The sequence below is a fragment of the Oncorhynchus kisutch genome, linkage group LG1, assembly GCF_002021735.2.
Source record: "Oncorhynchus kisutch isolate 150728-3 linkage group LG1, Okis_V2, whole genome shotgun sequence".
Taxonomy (NCBI): domain Eukaryota; kingdom Metazoa; phylum Chordata; class Actinopteri; order Salmoniformes; family Salmonidae; genus Oncorhynchus; species Oncorhynchus kisutch.
Window position 1 is genome coordinate 60,211,817 of NC_034174.2, and position 21,299 is coordinate 60,233,115.

The following is a 21,299-nucleotide window of genomic DNA, read 5'->3' on the forward strand; positions in this document are numbered from 1 at the left end:
ATTCTATTCTATATTCTGTTCTATTCCATTTCCATTATCAGAAAAGCAATAACCCTTGATAAGTTAAATAATTTGATTCATTTTCTCAAGACAAGCTGACGGCTTGCTATGATTACCCAGCACTGACATGACATGACATTGTTTGTTGTTGCAGTTATGCATAGGCACAGAGCGTTGTGCCTACATTATGTTCACTGTCATCACAGGCTATCAAAAGGTTAGTAATAATAAATACCAGGACATGATAGCAGCTATTTTATTTCGTGTTTATTTGCATTCAATGAAGGAATTCTGACTGAAAATGATCACATGAGATGAATATCATACCCTGAGAATGTTAAACAATCAGTTTTACACCACAGTGAGTCATCTTAATTAAAAAAACTCATCTACATATAAACACACATATAGCAGCAAAGTGATACATTTTAAATCTTACAATCATATTTAAACAAATATGAATCATTTAAAAAAGCATTCACAATTAAAGCCCAATGATCTTTTTTAGTTCAATACTATATTCACATGACTGAATAATACAAACTCAATAAAACGTTATCAATCATTATATTTAAGTAGAATCCTTTTTCATTATATAATTGAATATCTGTGCTACAACTGGTAAATAAATCTAAAGGAACTTATCTCTTGAATGATTGAATGAAAAAAAAAGTATTACTTTTGGTATCAATCCAGTAATGTTCTTAGGGAGGAAAATCTATAGAATTTTTTGTTTGTTACCTTCACTCTTCAACATTGAAACATTTTGACATCCATACAAAAGTTAGCCTTCGCCTGTCTGTTTGTGCTATCATGCCAACTTAGATGTCACTTATTATCATGCCAAACATGACAATTCTGCTGTGAGGCTAGACTGTTGGGCTTGAGAATGTGCAATGGAGTGGTCAAGAGCACAAACAGATCAAGAACAGCGAAGATATGGCTATACTCTTAGAAAAAAAAGGTGCTATCTAGAACCTAAAAGGGTTCTTCGGCTGTCCCCATAGGAGAAACCTTTCAAGAACCCTTTTTGGTTCCAAGTAGAACCCTTCTTAGTTCCATATAAAACCCTTGACACAGAGGGTTCTACATGGAACACAAAAGAGTTCTACCAGGAACCAAAAAGGTTTCTTCTTTGGGGACACCCAAAGGATCCTTTTGGAACCCGTATAGCATGAATTAGAACTAAGATACAGCATTGTAAAGTATAGCCTTGGGAAACACTAGATCCCGGACCCTGAGATAAATAATTACTGTATTACTTTCTTATACAGAGCCTGAAGAAACGGAAAATAACCAGGTCAATATGTGGTTACAATCTAACCTAAAATGATAATTACATCATGACATTTGACCTTTACTGAGTAAGTACTGAGATTAAGGTTGATTTCAGTAGCTGCCATTCCCCCAGAGTTATTTGTGCTCATATTGCTCCTTTAACTTGAAAATCTCTGAGGAACACCCTAACTAATGAACATGGTAAAAAAAAAAAGTCATTTGGAACAAGCTACCAGCGGTCCTGGCACCACTTTAATTGTTTTACACTCAACCATGCTAAAGGCTAAGCTGTAGTAACAGCTATATTTTTTTATTTAACTCGGCAAGTCAGTTAAGAACATATTCTTATTTACAATGACAGCCTACCCCGGCCAAACCCTAACGACCCTGGGCCAATTGTGCGTCATCCTATGGGACTCCCAATCACAGCCGGTTGTGATACAGCCTGGAATCGAATCAGGTAGTGACACCTCTAGCACGGAGATGCAGTGCCTAAGACCACTGCTCCACTCGGGAGCTCCCTATATAAACAAGAAATATCTGGTTCCATAAACAATTTTCTTTGTGTACACTTTTATTAGGTGAAGTATCCCTTTCAATCGCAGATATATTTGATTCTATGTTCTAAATTCATGAATAACATCTTTGTGACTTAATTACTATTTAACTACAGTACCGAGTATCTTCATGGTTATGGAAAGGGGGAGAAAACACTGCAAAAAGAAGCGTAATAACTCAATTGGACAGCTCTTGAAAATAATAATCCTCTCTGATTTGGGAAGAGTACTGACCCACCATGCTTTCGGAAGCTGCGGGTATAGTGAATAATAGATCCAGGCTTGATCTCCATGGGAAACACTATTGTCCACAATATACTGTCCTGGGTATCTGATTGCACAGAGCACCTTAAGGGGATTTGTATCAAACTAAGCCAAGCAGTAAGGATTCTCGCGGTCTAATCTCACAATAGATCAATGACATTAAAACCAAGCACATTTTTACAATATATATTTTTTGTATTCTACAGAAAGTCTACAAAATTAATACAATGTCTAGAAATCAGCAATAACATTAAACAGTGTTTAAATGTAGGAATGGAAACTACAGAATTTAGGTTTAGAATTAAACATAATATTTGGTAAAACTGTTGGGAGTGTGTGTGTTCAGTTTCCAGTTCCACTGTAGAGCTCAACAGTACTGGAACTCAGGTTCCTGCTCTGCCTTAGCCTCCTGCCACCTGCTGGACTCTGTAAAGAGAACGAGAGAAACAGAGACAGGAGGAGAGAGATAGGGTGACAGAGAAAGAGAGAGAAAATGTAAGAAATACAGATTTTCTTTTATTTTTTAAATACAAGGTCATGCTTTATGACTAAACCTGATTCTGAAAAGAGAGAATGGTGGGGGTGTTTTTAGAACAGGTATCTTGGTCCTGGGTGAACTACGGTGAACTATTCAGCAGGCAGCTGATAAGTTGCTACAAGGCCATAATGCAAACTAAGCTAGTATTGAATATCGCTATATCAACTAGGGGACGTGTTACCTGAAAGGAGTCATCGTCATCACTTCTCTTGTTCAAATAGTTCAGAGAGGCAGCTCGTTTCATACTGCAAAGAAAAACAAAGCATTTTCATTTAAGCACATTTAGATGAACTGTCTTATGCTTTGGCGAGTGTGTGTGTGTGTGTCTTTGTTCGTGTGAGGCCACTGAAGGGTACTATACCTAGAATGAATAGAGGGATGTATCATGTTGTGTGAATTTGTGTGTCAAATTAATGTCACAACATTTTAATTTGTTTACACAGTTGTCAAGTGCATTTGCTTTGTGTGAGAATAATCATTAATATAACAGTACATTTAAGATGATTTTTGTGCTATTTATCTTCAACTGAATCTTATACAGAAATGCTGGGTTGGTGGTCCTAATAAAGTGGAAGACAATAGCTGTAAAAAACAAAACTGGAGCATTATCCTTAACCAAAAACGCAGTGTCAGACTTGAGGTGCTGTAGTTGCAGAAACACAATTAAGATAATGAAGATCGGAGTGGAGAGGGGATACAAATGTATTTTTTTAGATTCTTGGTTAAAATAATCTCCAGTGTGTGAATAGTCATCTAAATATATATATATTATACATATAAAATGGTATTTTGACACTATTGAGACAGCATGGAAATCAGATGGGGATACAGGCAGGTGGGAGAAACATTGTACTGAAATTAATCACGTTTGACATTATTGGCTATTTTGGCATTTAAAGCCCCATTCAGCCTCCAAAGCACCTAATTTCCTCAGCCACTTTGTGATGCAAATATATATTTTTTTAACCTTTCCCATATTCAAGTCATTTCACATCTTTTCTTAATAGCGTCATGAACATAGCAACTTGGTTGCAGCTTCGATCTGTGCTAGAATGGTTGAGGCCATAAAAATAAAAAATAAATAGGATATTGGTAACAGCCGAAAATATCCACACCGGTGCATCACTAATTGAATGTCTAAAACCAGATCGAAAGTATGTAGTCAGGCCCAAAATTATTGGCAAAAGATCAGCAAACAAAAATTGTATAGAATAAATACTGAGCAATATAATTTATATTATTTTTTACAATTATAGTATTTTATACGAATACAATTGCTCAGAGAAATAGATTTTGTTAAACAAGTAATAAGTAAATAAAACTCTCTAAAAGACAAGGATCAAATATATTGGCACCCCTGTTTAATACTCCAGGACCCTCCGATTGTGAAGATTGACAATAGATTTCACAAGCTTTTGTGCAAATGGAATAGACAACAGGTGGAAATTATAGGCAATTAGCAAGACATCCCAATAAAGGAGTGGTTCTGCAGGTGATAACCACAGACCACTTCTCAGTTCCTATGCTTCCTGGCTGATGTTTTGGTCACTTTTGAATGCTGGCGGTGCTTTCACTCTAGTGGTAGCATAAGACAGAGTCTACAACCCACACAAGTGGCTCAGGTAGTGCAGCTCATCCAGGATGGCACATCAATGCGAGCTGTGCCAAGAAGGTTTGCTGTGTCTGTCAGCGTAGTGTCCAGAGCATGGAGGCGCTAACAGGAGACAGGCCAGTACATCAGGAGATGTGGAGGAGGCCGTAGGAGGGTAACAACCCAGCAGCAGGACCGCTACCTCCGCCTTTGTGCAAGGAGGAGCAGGAGGAACACTGCCAGAGGCCTGCAAAATGACCTCCAGCAGGCCACAAATGTGCATGTGTCTGCTCAAACGGTCAGAAACAGACTCCATGAGGGTGGTATGAGGGCCCGACGTCCACAGGTGGGGGTTGTGCTTACAGTCCAACACCGTGCAGGACGTTTGGCATTTGCCATAGAACACCAAGATTGGCAAATTCGCCACTGGCGCCCTGTGCTCTTCACAGATGAAAGCAGGTTCAAACTGAGCACATGTGACAGACGTGACAGTCTGGAGACGCAGTGGAGAACGTTCTGCTGCCTGCAACATCCTCCAGCATGACCGGTTTGGCGGTGGGTCAGTCATGGTGTGGGGTGGCATTTCTTTGGGGGGCCGCACAGCCCTCCATGTGCTCGCCAGAGGTAGCCTGACTGCCTAGATGAGATCCTCAGACCCCTTTGTGAGACCATATGCTGGTGCGGTTGGCCCTGGGTTCCTCCTAATGCAAGACAATGCTAGGCCTCATGTGGCTGGAGTGTGTCAGCAGTTCCTGCAAGAGGAAGGCATTGATGCTATGGACTGGCCCGCCCGTTCCCCAGACCTGAATCCAATTGAGCACATCTGGGACATCATGTCTTGCTCCATCCACCAACGCCACGTTGCACCACAGACTGTCCAGGATTTGGCGGATGCTTTAGTCCAGGTCTGGGAGGAGATCCCTCAGGAGACCATCCGCCACCTCATCAGGAGCATGCCTCATTTAGACTTGTTTTAAGGACATTACATCAAAGTTGGATCAGCCTGTAGTGTGGTTTTCCACTTTAATTTGGAGTGTGACTCCAAATCCAGACCTCCATGGGTTGATAAATTAGATTTACCTTGATAATTTGTGTGATTTTGTTGTCAGCACATTCAACTATGTAAAGAAAAAAGTATTTAATAAGAATATTTCATTCATTCAGATCTAGGATGTGTTATTTTAGTGTTCCCTTTATTTCTTTGAGCAGTGTATATCAGGTAAATCGAAAAATACAAATGTATAAGTGTGATTTCCAAAAGCTAACCAAACAAAAACATCATTACTTTTATGATATGTGTTTGAGCCGTCATGTGCATTAGTAGCACAATTTGTAACGTATTTACATTAGTTGTTACTTACACTTGTATGTGGACTTCTCCATATTAAGTGTTGGTTAATTAAGTTTTGGCGAACTTTGCTTAGAGGATGTACAATCATCGCAAATTGAATTATGGAGCGTTTCAGGCCCGGAGTGAACGAAGGCTGAGGGGCTTTACGTTGCCAACTTCCCTTGTTTGGCTATAATCATTTGCACCAACGACAAAGGTGGCAGCGGGAATCCCCCAAGGGCATAAGGCGAGGGTAAGTGGAGGAGGGTGTGTCTTTTATGAGTTTAAAACGCAGTCAAACACTTAAAAGACACACCCTATCCCCTCAGCCCTCAAATTAAGTGGACACTTCTGATGACGTATCATGACGCAAGGGAGCACGAGCATGCTTTTTTACCTGCCTGTTTCATTACAATGTATACCTACTGTATGAAAGCTAGCAAATTAATTCACGTAAACTCACCTCACTTTTGTACATCGCCATGGTCCGTACAATTGACCTTATTTTAGCGCCCCCAAAAACGTAATACTTCCAGATCAACTGTAATGTCAATACCATTGTAAAGCACAATTTCTCCCCTTTCCAACAGAATCAATTACATGACCCCCACACGCTGCCCGTTTCTGCATGATTCAAGAAGGCAATGAGCCACGTTGGGTCTTTTAAAAATGGCGGGTGTGGAAGCGAAACTAATGCGTGATAGTGAGTAGAGATGTTGTGTGGGAAAATTGCTTTTTTCCCCACTCGATCTGTCCAATTTATCGCCTCTAAAATGTAAATAAAACACTATAAAGAGTTTATATAATGTGTCGGCTTTGAGAACGATCGCTTGCAGTGATGACGCAAAAAATTACTAGGTTTCCCCCCTTACCCCCGTCACTGTCCATTTCTTGTTTTTAAAGGATGAGGGAAGTGCTACACCTGGTGGAGAGAGATTGTAATAAATAGTTGCTTTATGCGTGCTGTACGTTACGGCATGACACGTCACAATCTAACGGAGGGTCAGTTCTCAACTTTTCTCCAATACTATAGAGCCATTACCATGTCGATCAACGCTGAATAGAAACGAGGTTCACACCCCAGATGTTGAAGTCAACGCAGTCGCTACAGTCCAATTAGTTTTCTTTGTAGCCTCGTTTGAATTTTGCGGTTGCGCACATTTGTACGGAATGGGGCGAGTTTAAGTGAGCTAACTAACGTTAGCCTGCCTAGCCTGAACTTCTGAAGGAAAATGTTTAATTTCTACAATTTCCAAAAGATAACCAAACAAAAACATTACTTATTACGAGACGTGTTCATTAGTAGCACATTTTCGAACTGATTTGCATTTGTTTTTACTTACACATGTATGTTGACTTCTCCATTGATGTTGTTTTTGCGGACTTTACCAATTTATGTGGTAAATATTTTCTTAACTATTCTTGAACTGCACTGTTGGTTAAGGGCTTATAAGTACGCATTTCAAGATAAGGTCTACACTTGTATTCGGCGCATGTGACAAATAAAGTTTGATTTGATTTGCCAGAGGCAACACTGCGGTCCGAAGTTATCATGTAATCGTCAAAGCATTTTATTCTCTCATCCTTGCCACTTTTATGGCCATTTAGAGCCAATTGAATGAAAAAGTCTTACATATTGTAGCTTTAAGGCAGCAAAAATGTTAACTGCATGTGGTGTGAGAACTCACTAGGCACTGTGTATTTGTGCATGTTTGTCTCTCTTACTGGGGGTTGCGTGGGTCGGGGGGACCGTTCCCCTGTAGTTTCTTCACCAGCATCTCGCTGCTTCGCCGTATGACGTCCCGGAGCTTCCCCATCGATCCTGCTCTCCTCAGAACCAAACTGCCATCCTGAAACAACGCCCAGGGTCAGACAGTCCTGTAAACTCAGTCTCCCAATCCCTTCCTGATAGACCCCAGGGGTGTGCCCATTTTTATTCCAGTCCAGCCCAAACATATCAGATTGCTTTGGAAAACTGTGTCCAAAAATCATCAGCAATGAATCTAGGCTGCCAGCCTGAAACTTCCTTCACCATACCCAATATGTTTTTTGCGCTGGCCTAGAACAAAAACCTGCAGACTTTGTAGCTCTCCAGGGTTGTATCTAGTAAAGTGGCTTACTCATACTCACCTTGTCTCCTTTCCTTCATCTGTTATGGTGGGTTAGGGTTAGTACTGGAAGATTAAAAATCAAGTCCACAAATTGGTAGCCACCCTATGGTTTTATACTGTTCAGTATTTTTCAGACCAGTACAAATGAAGGCTGCAGATGAGAAGCTACCGAACCAAACCCTGCCCTTACTAAGGCATAGTCAAGGGCATTATTTCAAAATCAGTACTTCTCCAGTAGGGGGCTGGAGAGATAGGAATTTACAGTGTGTTGAAGATAATACCGTACATTTCAAACAAGAATGCATGAATAAGATGAAGCTGTAGAAATGTTCTTTGCTTTGAGAAACTAGTCTTTGATGCCACACCACCACGGAAGTAAACCTTCAGTCCTTAAACTGACACACTTCGAGGGAGAATGTACAAGTGCACACTTCAGGTAGAAGGTGGTGAAATGTAATTGGATTAATTTGCAGCCTATTGCTGTGTACTACATTTTAGTATGGCAGTGAAGCCATCATGCGCCAGAGCTTCCGGGTAGTGATACTAGGTCAATGGACTCCAGAGGGAGGGAGGAGAGCATATCGGATGTGCGGTTCCCCCTCAGGTCGTTTTACACAAAACATCCAGCCAAAGAAAAGCCCAAAATGAAAGTCTTTATTTTCAGTCGATGTCAAACAAGGTTAAGAGACACATTCATCACAACACAACAAGCGAGGGTGTGCGTAGGCCTACGCAATGCCGGGAGAGGAGAACCAGTAATGGAGAGCACAACATTCAACAGATGGACCAATGAAAAAAAGTATGACACAGCTAAATTGCTCCACTACATAGGCCTACCAGCCAGCCAGTGTGTGTCAGAATTGGCTAGCTCCACTACTACTGCTTTGGCTCTACAATTACTGCTAATTTTTTATATGTATATTTAATCTGTTTGCGGCGTTCACGGAGATGCTAAAATGCCACAGTTAAGTGGAATTGCATTTTCATACGATAACAATAGCATAATTACTTTAAAATACACTTGAACTACTTGAACTAATAGTCTCATAGTACCGCATCAGTTTTGGTATAGCACATGCACTTTTAAACCATTCTGTAAATCTACTATAATCGAGTACATACCTGCACGGATTGTGAAACAGAGTTATTATATCATCGATAAAGTGCTTAGAGTAACTACATGGCATACAGGCAACTTCAATTTGGTGGTGTTGGCTAATGCTGAAACAACTGGCTAGCTCAAAAGGTTAGTTACTAGTACTACACAGACTAAAATACATTGTTTCCCCTCATTCTATATTTATACTAACTAAACTAAAAGTGACTTAAACATGGGAAATACAAAAGAAACTGGGACAGTTAAGTCGTAGACATCAGTGAGTACTTTTCAAGAAACAGCATTGTTTGAAACATCTTTACAGTGAGGAAACATAACTGTTCAAAGATGTCTCACAATATGATCACACCCAACTTCAATCCCCAACCGAAAGTCGATCTTTAAGCTGCTAAAAGCGTAGCATAACAATAGTCATCAGCAGTATTCATAAAATCTCATGTCAATTTATAACGTATAGCTTTTGAGCAACCAGCTAGGTCTCATGTTACTGTGTTCAAGGTAACTAGGTTGTTGGCTGACAAGATAGCTAACCTTGGTAATTGCATGTGTGCCATGGCTATTCATAGTGGTGTCATAAACTAACATAAGCTGTTATGACTGCCTTACGCCATGGCAGGGTAAAGCAGGCTTTTAAGACGAGAGGATAACAAGAGGGAGAGCTATGAAAGGAACAACAAGAGGACCATCAAGGTAAAACCAAATAATGGACCTCACAAAATTTCACTTGGAAGCTTACAAAATACAAAGTCAAATACAACAACTTTGTGCGGCAGAGTGTATATTAATTTGTGTATCTGCTGTTTGTGTCCCTTTTCATTGGCTACTTCAAAACATGAAACAAGATCTCGCTTGGAGCATAATTACAGATGATTATATATATTTTTTTCAAGATGGGTTTGGAGAAGCAATTTGCAAAATGCCATTAAATTCAAACATTTATTCTACAGTTCGCAAGCTGTTCCTCTTTAAAAAGTCAATACCATAATTCCTAAACTTATGGCTATATAATAATAATAATAATAATAATGGCTTAAAATATTAAGCAATTGCTTAGAGGGACAATGCAAAGAAATAAGCATTATGATAAACACTATGCTATAAGAAACTATTTCAAAGTAAACAAAATAAAACAGGAGACAGATACACATCTCAATAACACAAGTAATCGATGTGTAAACTCAAAAGGTGCTTGTAAGTGGCGACGTGACTTGGAATCATAATAGTGTCACAATATTTGTTTATTTTCTTACATTTCCTCCTATATAACATAATAGTACGCATAAATATTTAACAAGGGTCATGGTCACACTTAAAACAAGTAGCAAGATAACAAAATAAGTAAAAAAAAAAAAAAAGGCACCTAGGTAGTTCAATCCTGGTCAAACGTCAGGGCAAAAAGCTGGCTGCAGCAAAATAAAACCACTACTGTAGCTAGTTGCTCTTCAGTGGCAAATAATGTTATAGCGATAACAAAACGGGATAAAAATTCTGACTGGTCTCATTTGGTAGTGGACTAATAATTGATGCCGTTATAACTGCTTGTTGGAAGATCAATTTAAAAACAATCATATTTGCATACAAGGAGAACAGAAGAGGGAAAATCAAACAACCAATCCGAAGCTTTGATAGTTAAGTTTCAGTGTTCAATTGGCCTCTGGTGCCACTGTCCAACATCTTATTGGTTAGAATATAATACACACTATACAAGTGATGACACAGCAAGAGAAAGGGAGGGACAGAGGGGGAGAGATGGATAGAGGAAGAGAAGGGCTGAAAGATGATGCAGAATGATGAGAGAAATCAGTGGGCATGAATGAGATAGGAAGATAACTAGATAGAAAATTAGGTATAAAGAAAACGCAAGAAGAGGGCAAGAGACAAGGAGACGAGGGGTAGAGTGTAGAAGAAGATAGAGAGCAATGCGTGGCAGTGTGAGAGTGACAAAGGAGGGGAGAGAAAGAGGGGGCAGTGAAAGGTATAATCAGTTTGGGCCAGGATTTGGAGTGGGGATGAAGGAGGAGTCCTCCATGAGAGATTAGAAGGCTTCACACAGAGGAAATGACGAGGGGCATCCATTTTGATACGATTGGCTTGATTTTGATTGGTTGAGAAGAGTGAGGCGGAGGAAGGTCATCCCGCTGATTTAGGCCTAATGAATGAATGAATGAATGGACAAAGAGAGAAGAGAACAAGAAGAAAAGTGGAGAGAGAAAGAGACCAATACAAGAGAGAGATTGAGAACCAGAACAGGGAGAAAGAGACAGATACAAAAAAGAGGAAGAAAAAAAATGACAGGCAGAAAAACAAGGTTAACACACCATTCTAGAGAGGAACATAGCAAGATTAGAACAAAGCTTAGAACATTATTTTATGACCAATATAAATCAAATCAGTATCAAACATGACTGCACACTTGCATTTGTCATAAAGAATTACATGTAGAAGACACAGTGTAGGGCCACAAATGATGACAATTATAAACCACAGTAATCATTTGAAAAGGTTTCGAGAAGTCAAAGCTTTTGTAGTATTCGCTACGCTGCACTGAACGCAATATCGATGAGTCAGCTAATGACAATCAGTGTGAACCGCAGTGGGACTCGAGGGGCACCTTGGCAGTCTGCTCACCCTGCAATGCAGCGTGCACCTAGCCATCTACAGTAGGGAGCAGGGCTGTGGAGAATCTGCTTTAAAACTGATTAGAAACCATTATACACCGAGTATACCAAACATTAGGAACACCTTCCTAATATTGAACAGCCTCAATTCGTCAAGGCATGGACTCTACAAGGTGTCGAAAGAGTTCCACAGGGATGCTGGCCCATGTTGACTCCAATGCTTCCTACGGTCTTGTCAAGTTGGCTGGATGTCCTTTGGGTGGTGGACCATTCTTGATACACACGGGAAACTGTTGAACGTGAAAAACCCAGCAGCTTTGCAGTTCTTGACACAAACCGGTGCGCCTGGCACCTACTACCATACCCTGTTCAAAGGCACTTACATTTTTTGCCTTGTCCATTCACCCTCTGAATGGCACAATCGATGTCTCAAGGCTTAAAAATCCCTCTTCAACCAGTCTCCCTCCATCTACACTGATTGAAGTGGATTTAACAAGTGACATCAATAAGGGATTATAGCTTTCACCTGGATTCACCTGGTCAGTCTGTCATGTATACCTAGTATATATTAAACCAAGTATAATATATAAAATACATTATTAGAGGATATAAATAACATGTTTTCTGGATTGACAAGTGCTCGTCGAACATCTCATTCCAAAATCATGGGCATTAATATCAAGTTGGTCCCACCTTTGCTGCTTTAATTAACAGCCTCCACTCTTCTGCGTAGGCTTTCCACTAGATGTTGGAACATTGCTGCGGGCACTTGCTTGCATTGAGCAACAAGAGCATTAGTGAGGTCGGGCATAGATGTTGGGCGATTAGGCCTGGCTCCTAGTCAGCATTCCAATTCATTCCAAAGGTGATCGATGGGGTTGAGGTCAGGGCTCTGTGCAGGGCAGTAAAGTTCTTCCACACCAATCTCGACAAACCATTTCTGTATGGTGTTGTGCACAGGGAATTGTCATGCTGAAACAGGAAAGGGCCTACCCCAAACTGTTGCCACAAAGTTGGAAGCACAGAATAGTCTAGAATGTAATTGTATGCTGTAGCGTTAAGATTTCCTTTCACCGGAACTGAGGGGCATAGCCCAAACCATGAAAAATAGCCTCAGACCATTATTCCTTCTCCACCAAACTTTACAGTTTGCTCTATGCATTGGGGCAGGTAGCGTTCTCCTAGCATCCGCCAAACCCGGGCTCATCCATCGGACTGCCATCGAAACCCATTTCGTGAAGCTCCCAGCAAACAGTTCTTGTGCTGACTTTGCTTGAAGAGGCAGTTTGGAACTCGGTAGTGAGTGAGGACAGATGATTTTTACACGCTTCAACTGTCCCATTCTGTGAGCTTGTGTTGCCTACCACTTCGCAGCTGAGCCGTTGTTGCTCCTAGACGTTTCCACATCCCAATAACAGCACTTACAGTTGAGCGGGGCAGCTCTAGCAGGGCAGAAATTGACAAACTGACTTGTTGGAAAGGTGGCATCCTATGATGGTGCCACGTTGAAAGTCACTGAGCTCTTTTATAAGGCCATTCTACTGCCAATGGTGGCCTATGGAGATTGCATGGCGGTGTGCTCGATTTTATACACCTGTCAGCAACGGGTGCAGCTGAAATAGCCTAATATACTAATTTGAAGGGGTGTCCACATACTTTTGTATATATTTTACAGTACATATGCACTCAATGCCTTCCTAAATAATATAAGAAGGCTTAGGTGTGTGTCTGTGCAGTGCACTCACCCCGTTCCAGTCCACGCTGCCGTCCTCCCCTGCTTCAGAGGGGCTCTCATATTTTACGCTGCTCAGACTCTCCCTGCTCCTCCTCCTGTCTCCGTCTCTCTGCAGCTCCACCCCACCCTGAACAAAACACACAAATCCTTCCAATATAATTTCACCTTTTGTTCTTCCATTATTATTGAAAGTAATTGGTGCAACTGATTGGTAAACGATGGTGCTACTGATTAGTAAACGATGCAGTCACAAACACACAATCAAGCAAAATAGTCCATGAATATATGGATGTGCCCTGGATCAAAGGCAAACAATAAATAGGGAAATACTAATACTCAATATGCAACAATAGATCTTAAAGTCTCTGAATGTCAACATTCAGTTCAAGCATTTCCATAACTGAATATACACAAGTTTGGATTTCATAGTGTGGATTTAAGCTTGAACGTGTGTGCGTTTTTATACATTTGAGGGTTAATGTGTGTGAGAGAGAGAGAGAAGCGGACCTGTTTTCGGGACCTCAAGGCACACTCCTCCAGGGTCTCAGCGGCCTCCATCTTGCCTTGCCGGCGGTACAGAGCTCCCAGATTACGTAGCGTGGTGTTGACAGTGGGGCTGATAGACAGACACACACACAGCAAGGTCACTTCAAAATCACTGAAGTGACGCTAATCAGTACCATTCCTTTACTTCGGTAGTGCTTACAAGTCTTTAAGTGGACTTATTTTCTTACCTGTTCACCTTGCAGTTTTTATACCAGCCGCCATAATCTCCATAGCAGTCTTTGCTCTGGTGATAGAAAAATAGAGTTGGATAGAGGAGCAAATTATTATTATTTTAAATCACAGAAAGGGAAACCCCTCACATTTTTGAAAATGACTCAGCTATGACAAACAAACACAGTGGGTCAACATCCTGCTTACAGAAAACAGAATTTAAATCTGTCCAGACCACCACTACTGACTGTTAGCAATGTGCACCTTGAGGCATGCTTGGGAAAAGCTTTTTGTTGTTTTCAGCTAGCAGGAAGTTGCTGCCTCGGTGTATGATGTCATATCGCTGCGTCTAAGCATTCTTCCCCCTAATTTTTGTCATTTAGCAGACACTCTTATCCAGAGCAACTTACAGCAGTGAGTACACACATTTTAATGTTCTCTTACTGGTCCCCCATGGGAATTAAACCCTCAAACCTGGTGATTTCAAGCGCCATGCTCTACCAACTGAGCAACACGGGACCAAACCGAATTGACAAGTAAACAAATAGGCGTTCCTGAAAAGAATTGGCACCCCTGCCACATGTCCGTTCATGCCCGCTCACACACACACAAACACACACTTTACCTTGCACTCCTCCCGCTCCTCAGCATGCATCCAGATGGGTTTGTTCTCAGCTGCAGAGACAGAGGAGAAAGAGAAAGGTGTGCTGTGTGCTGGCAAAAACACCCAACGAGTAACAGACAGGCGTTGAACAAATGGTAGGATACAGACGTAGACAGCTGCACCTTGCTGACATGTAGGCAACATTAGTTCAACTTTGTTTCTTTTTTTCCTGTGACAAGATCGTATCGCAGCCTCTCAATCTCAGTAATGGTTTTAAAACGCTGTCTCAACCTGAGACCAGAGTTCTGATAATCCCTCAAATTCATCCCCACCCCCTCACAGAATCAATTGAGACTTATTTGTTAATTAACCGTGCATTATATTGGCATGGTAAGAAACTCAAGAGAGAGACAAGAGTCACAATTCTGCCTCAAATTTATTGAGAATATGGAAAAAGAAATGTGTGAAAATAAAGTTGGCATGAAAGGCACTTGTGTGTAAAAATTCTAAAACCTCAAATCAAAGTCAACCCATCATTTTGCATGCTACATCTTGAGAGATACCTTTGATGAAAGCATTTAATTTCATTATGGATAAAAAAAAATTCTGCATATTTAATTGATTTCATAAAAATGTCAAAATAAAATGAACAGAATATTGTCAATGTCAAAAACATTCAATAAACTCAACATAACAAGAACATAACATGTGACTGCGAAAGACAATGAAAGTACAGTAAAGAAGCATACATGTGGAGCTTACTTGAAATATCTTGGCATGTTTAAGCCTGAAAAACACTATCATAATGAAGACACATCCATTTTTGATTTTTTTTTTTGAACAGTATGATAACCAATCTTTGTTTTCTTTACAACGACATAAGTATTATGCTAGTAGTTATAAGTGATCATGTATGTTGTGTATAAAAAAATGACATGTGATCCTATAACAGTGTTACGAAGGCATTGTGTCACACTACTTCAAGAAGGGATTTCCAAAGAAAGGTTTGAAATAAGAGACGACTTCATGACAGAAGAACCAAAGAAAAACACCAAAAAATACAATGCCACTATTATATAAAGTATAACAAAGTATGGAATTTTACACAAGACAAAAATAAAATAAAAAAATAAACACACAACACTAACAAAGTCTAGACAATTCCATGCCCTCATGCATGAAGACACACAACACCGAGACTTAAATATCTTTGTATCGCAAATGGTAATAAATAATTAAATGGAGAGCAATATAATAAGAAACACCTATGTAAACCAAGTTGGATTTTGTTCTTGTTTCAGATATGTGCATATTTCACTCTGGGAAAACCCCCACCAATGTTTCCACTTACCTTCATTGCTGTGTATCATATGCACACGCCCAGTGATTATCCTACAATAATATGGCATTCAGAGAGAAAGTTCAAGAAGACCTTTTATGGCACTTCGATCATCCGTAACACCGCAAATGAAAACTATCATTCATCTGCATATCAGGTACAGCTTGCAAATGCTAGAAAATAGGAAAAAGTTTCCAATACATTCAATATGGGAAGAAGTCAAATTCTCTTCTTCCAATGGGGTAATTTAACCAAAAAATAATTGTTTAGTTAGCCCTTAAATTTAAAAAAAAAAATATCTAAATTTATTTTAAATTTTAAATATACTAAACAATCCTTTCATATTCTCTATACTCTTAGTAACCAGTTGCTTTCTTTATAATATAGAAATTCAAAAATGAAGTATTTCTTGAACAGCTCTTAAAATCAGTCTGCTAGATCTAGCCTGCACCATTCTGTACTTCAAGTCGAATGTTGACTATGTTCTCATTAGCAATGAACCGCTACACTTCATTGTCATTAACTGGGTGTCATAATAACCCATCCTAACAATTGATGGCAAAATGTGACAAATCACCGTTAGCATTGTCTGCTGGCAAACTAGCTGTGTGTGAAAGAACGGTGTTCTAAAATGTCAGAACCACAGACTTATTGTACGTCTATGGTCAGTACAGTCAGGTGCTCTATTGTTCCTTCTAGAAACCGAAGACTTTGAATTCACATAAGGATTTATGTAAATGGCCTCACGATGTCGATTGACTGAACAGCCATTTAATGTGAAAGCAACACTAGATCGTACTGTAACTTTGTGTAGATTAAGAACATTCTGAAAAAAAAGTTTGCAAATAAGGAGGCAAAGTGACTACTATCCCCAAGTGTTTGTTGTGGCCCTTTCGAGTTTTGGACTAGTTTGCTCACCATCCACAGATCCAAATTCCTTCTCGTGAGCTTGGGTGAGGATCTCTTTGTAAAGGATTTCCGCCTCCTTGTACTTCCCCTGCTTCAAGTAACACGAAGCCTGGGAGACGGGAGAAAAGGTTCAGACATTTCACCTTTGAACTATAAGTACGCACAAAGCAAATCACTGAACCAGATGCAACCATAACGGTTTTTGATCTTTAAAAGGAAAACAAAGTTCATTCTCATCCTTGCACCATCTTGTTTAGTCTAATACCAATATAAATAAAAACAACATAACAGGATCAAAGAGCTATGGTATGGATGAGCAACTTTGGTTCTCATAGGACAGGGGTGTCAAATTCATTCCATGGAAAGCCTAGTGTCTTTTAAATATTTGTATTAAGCCCTAGACAATCAGGTGTCGGGAGTCAGTTCACACCCCCCCCCCCCCCCCCCGTGGAACTAGTTTGACACCTGTGTCGTATGGCCTTAGTGTCTGCTGGTTTTTGTTCTTAATTTGAAACCACTGTCTGATTTGTGCAATTAGTGTCAGAGGAAAGAGAAAACCAGCAGACGTGAGTTGTTCACCCCTGAGCAGCAGTACACTCAAGCACGGCAGTCAAGCCAGGCAGCCCCCTCACCAGGTTGTTCTTGGTCTTGGCCACGTTGGGGTCGTCAGGGCCCAGCCGGCGCTCGTAGATCTCCAGGGCACGGCAGTAGTAGTACTCCACCTCCTCGTACTTGCCCTGATTCTGGCACAGCAGGGCCAGGTTGTTCAGCTGCTTGGCCACATCAGGATGGTCCTTGCCCAGCACCTATATGGGAGGCGAGAGGACAGAAGCATCAACCAACACGAGTTAAGGTGCAGCCAAATAATCATTGGAACATTTCTAGAGATAGCAACTCATTCTGAAAGGACGTATTGTATAAAGTCTCAGTCAAAAGTTGACACCTACTCATTCTAGGATTTTTCTTTATTTTACACACTGCAGAATAATAGTGAAGACATCAAAACTATTAACTAACACATATGGAATCATGTAGTAACCAAATGGTGTTAAATCAAAATATATTTTAGATTATTCAAAGTAGCCACCCTTTGCCTTAATGACAGCTTTGTACACTCACAGCATTCTCTCAACCAGCTTCATTAGGTAGTCACCTGGAATGCATTTCAATTAACAGGTGTGCCTTGTTAAAAGTTAATTTGTGGAATTTATTTCCTTCTTAATGCATTTGAGCCAATCAGTTATGTTGTGACAAGGTAGGGGTGGCATACAGTAGACAGCCCTAGTTGGTAAAAGACCAAGTTCATATTATGGCAAGAACAGCTCAAATAAGCAAAGAGAAACGACAGTCCATCATTACTTCAAGACATGGCCAGTCAATGCGGAACATTTTAAGAACTGCCATAGAAAAGGAAGACCCGGAGTTACCTCTGCTGCAGAAGATAAGTTCCTTAGAGTTAATTGTAGCTCAGATTGCAGCCCAAATAACAGACATCTGAACAGCAACTGTTTAGAGGAGACTGCGTGAATCAGGCCTTCATGGTCAAATTGCTGCAAAGAAACCACTAAAGGCCACCAATAAGAAGAGACTTGCTTGGGCCAAGAAACGCGAGCAATGGACATTAGACTGGTGGAAGTTTGTCCTTTGGTCTGATGAGGCCAAATTTGAGATTTTTGGTTCCAACCGCTGTGTCTTTGTGAGACGCAGAGTAGGTGAACGGAGGATCTCCACATGTGCGGTTCCCACCGTGAAGCATGGAGGTGGTGTGATGGTGCTTTGCTGGTGACACTGATTTATTTAGAATTCAAGGCACACTTAACTAGCACGGCTACCACAGCATTCTGCAGCGATACGTCATCCCATCTGGTTTGCGCTTAGTGGGACTATAATTTGTTTTTAAACAGGATTATGATCCTAAACACACCTCCAGGCTGTGTAAGGGTTATTTGACCAAGGAGAGTGATGAGTGCTGCATCAAATGACATGGCCTCCACAATCACCCGACCTCGACCCAATTGAGATGGTTGGGATGAGTTGGACCGCAGAGTGAAGAAAAAGCAACCAACAAGTGCTCAGCATATGTGGGAACTCCTTCAAGACTGTTGGAAAAGCATTCCTCATGAAGCTGTTTGAGAGAATGAGTGTGCAAAGCTGTGATCAAGGCAAAAGGTGGCTACTTTGAAGAATCTTAAATATAATTTGAATTATTTAACACTTTTTTGGTTATTACATGATTCCATGTGTTATTTCATAGTTATGATGTCCTCACTATTATTGTACAATGTAGAAAATAGTAAAAATAAAGAAAAATTAGGAATGGAATGAATAGGTGTGCCCAAACTTTTGACTGGTACTGTATATATGATAAAACATTGATGTGTTATGGCTGCCATGAAACCATTAGAACTGTTATGGGACAGAGTGACGGCATCATTTATTAAAGAACCTCCGCTATCATCAAAGCTACAAAAAATATAATAGGACCTCATATCAACGTCTCGCCAAGTTAAAAATGATTAATGAGCTGGTGATGAACTTCGGTTATTAGCACCACCTATGTAAAGTTACTTTTCAATTCCAGATTGTGACATGTGCAATTGTTGAGTACATTCATGGGTAACATTGCTAATTGAATGTAGCACAGCACAAATGAACTGACATTGTATCATTGTACCAAGTATGTCTGCACTGGGTATGTACTGCACTGGACCCACCTTCTCTCTGATCTCCAGAGCCCTCTTGCAAAGGGGCTCAGCTTCCTTGTACTTCCCCCTCTTTCCATACAGCACTGCCAGATTGTTCAGTGTCGCAGCCACCTGAGAAACAGAAGGATTAGTGAGCAGCTTTCCTCATGTTATGTAGCTGCTCTGTGCCTGCAGTGAGGTGAGTCAAACAAGGGAGCCTGTACTGTTTTAGTGCTACCAAATCAACTACAAAATGTGTAATCTTAGACGTCTAACACCACTACATTATGAAATTAATATAAATTGACAATAGTTATACAATTTGTGATAAGACATTTCACCTTTGGGAGCACTTTACACTACAGTGACTGAGGACCTTTTGCATTCCCATCATGCCCATGTACTTTCCAGGAGCCTGTGATGTGGATGTGTATGAATGCATATTAACTAACATCTCTCTGGCTAGATGCCTGTCCAAGTGCTGACAACCAGATTTGCCATTAGGAACATGATAAATAGTACATTCCTGTAATGTATTAATGGCCCACATGCTTTAGGATTAACCAGCCCTTGGAGCCGCTAACGGCGTTTTCAACCTGACCAACTCCAACCCATGTCCTAGCAAATCTTAATATCCAACCAAAGATTAACAACAACAAAAAAATGCAGAAAAGTCCCTTTTGTCAAGTGAGAAAAGAGATTGCTCCATCCGGGAGACTAGCTCACCGCAGGGTGGTCTTTCCCAAGGGTTTTCTCCCGGATAGACAGTGCGTCATTGAGCAGGTGAGCCGCCTCCTTGTATTTGTTCTGGTCCCTGAAAAAAAGAAAAAAGAAAAGGGAAATACATAAGTCTAAAAGAAAAATATCCTGAATACACTCTGTACAGAGTGAAAATGTGTGGTTACAGAGGTGTTACAGTATAATGACAAAGGACAGCCGCACATAATTGTGATAACACGGCTCCAGCAGGAGAAGGGTTAATATGGTGGGCTACGACACAAAGACACACTCAACCACACACACACACCTGTAGACCAGGGCCAGGATGTTGAGCATGGTGGCCACGTCAGGGTGGTCGTGTCCGGATGTCTTCTCCAGGTCCTCCAGGGCCTGTTTGCAGAGGGGCACGGCCACCTCGTAGCGGCCCTGGGAGGCGTACTGGATAACCAGGTTGTGGAGGGTCCTCAGGCGGGCCGGGATCTCATAGCCACCCTGCTGGGCTGCGGCCACCGCTGCGCTGTTATGCTGGTGCGGCACTGAAGGAGAGGACGGGGCAGGGGCATATGCGGTTTGTTCACAGTTAGAAGGTTTGGGCTGTTGCCGCAGAGTTTTACGTTCGTATAATATGGATTTGGAATTCTCAATCAATAAAATACAAAGATTTGAAGACCAATAAAATGCCAGTTCAGTGCTAATAAAATTATCGGATTTGAGGGTCCTCAGCTCAATATTAGAGCAACTCCATTTCAAATATGAGACCTTAAATAAATAAAAAATAAGATGACGCAACAGGTTGTTGTTTGACGTTATGCACCAAAGATATGAACATGAAAGAATCTATACTAATCCGATACTGTATGACGACGCAGGATATGGTTGTAGTAGACAGACCGCTTACTTCCTTGACTGTTTTCCTCCTCATCATTGGGGAAGAGGTCGTCCAGTGTATCTTTAGGAGACTCTCCATCTTTCTCCTCCTGGAAAAAAACCAACAATGTCGCTTATTGCCAATTTCATCCTTTTTCAGGACATCTGGTTTGGTCTAAGGAGTGGAATTCTAATTATATACTCAGTGGCAGTTACATTTGCCAAGACCTACCCCACAGTTTACAAACAGCCAGGGTAGCGCTTTTGACTAGAAATTAAAGTTACATTGTGCCTTTAAAACCCAGATGGCCACAAGAAGT

At 40.7% G+C, this 21,299-nt stretch overlaps 1 protein-coding gene across 2 annotated transcripts in view; it reads right to left on the reverse strand.

Annotated features, from left to right (window-relative positions):
- Positions 1-249: 249 nt before the first annotated feature.
- The window catches only part of LOC109890118 (kinesin light chain 1-like), a 39,316-nt gene continuing 18,266 nt past the window's right edge, over positions 250-21,299 (reverse strand). The window contains exons 4-16 of one of the 2 annotated variants that reach the window (XM_020482079.2): positions 21,011-21,089; positions 20,420-20,648; positions 20,119-20,206; positions 19,423-19,524; positions 17,341-17,514; positions 16,718-16,817; positions 14,482-14,531; positions 13,874-13,929; positions 13,647-13,755; positions 13,150-13,266; positions 7,284-7,408; positions 2,819-2,882; positions 250-2,525 (exon numbers count right to left, since the gene is read on the reverse strand). In XM_020482079.2, coding sequence (XP_020337668.1) covers positions 2,442-2,525; positions 2,819-2,882; positions 7,284-7,408; positions 13,150-13,266; positions 13,647-13,755; positions 13,874-13,929; positions 14,482-14,531; positions 16,718-16,817; positions 17,341-17,514; positions 19,423-19,524; positions 20,119-20,206; positions 20,420-20,648; positions 21,011-21,089 — 1,377 coding nt within the window. In that variant the 3' untranslated portion in view covers positions 250-2,441. Of the gene's footprint in view, positions 2,526-2,818; positions 2,883-7,283; positions 7,409-8,302; positions 10,936-13,149; positions 13,267-13,646; positions 13,756-13,873; positions 13,930-14,481; positions 14,532-16,717; positions 16,818-17,340; positions 17,515-19,422; positions 19,525-20,118; positions 20,207-20,419; positions 20,649-21,010; positions 21,090-21,299 lie in introns of those variants that run through there. The other variant, XM_031828524.1, reaches the window with a different exon arrangement.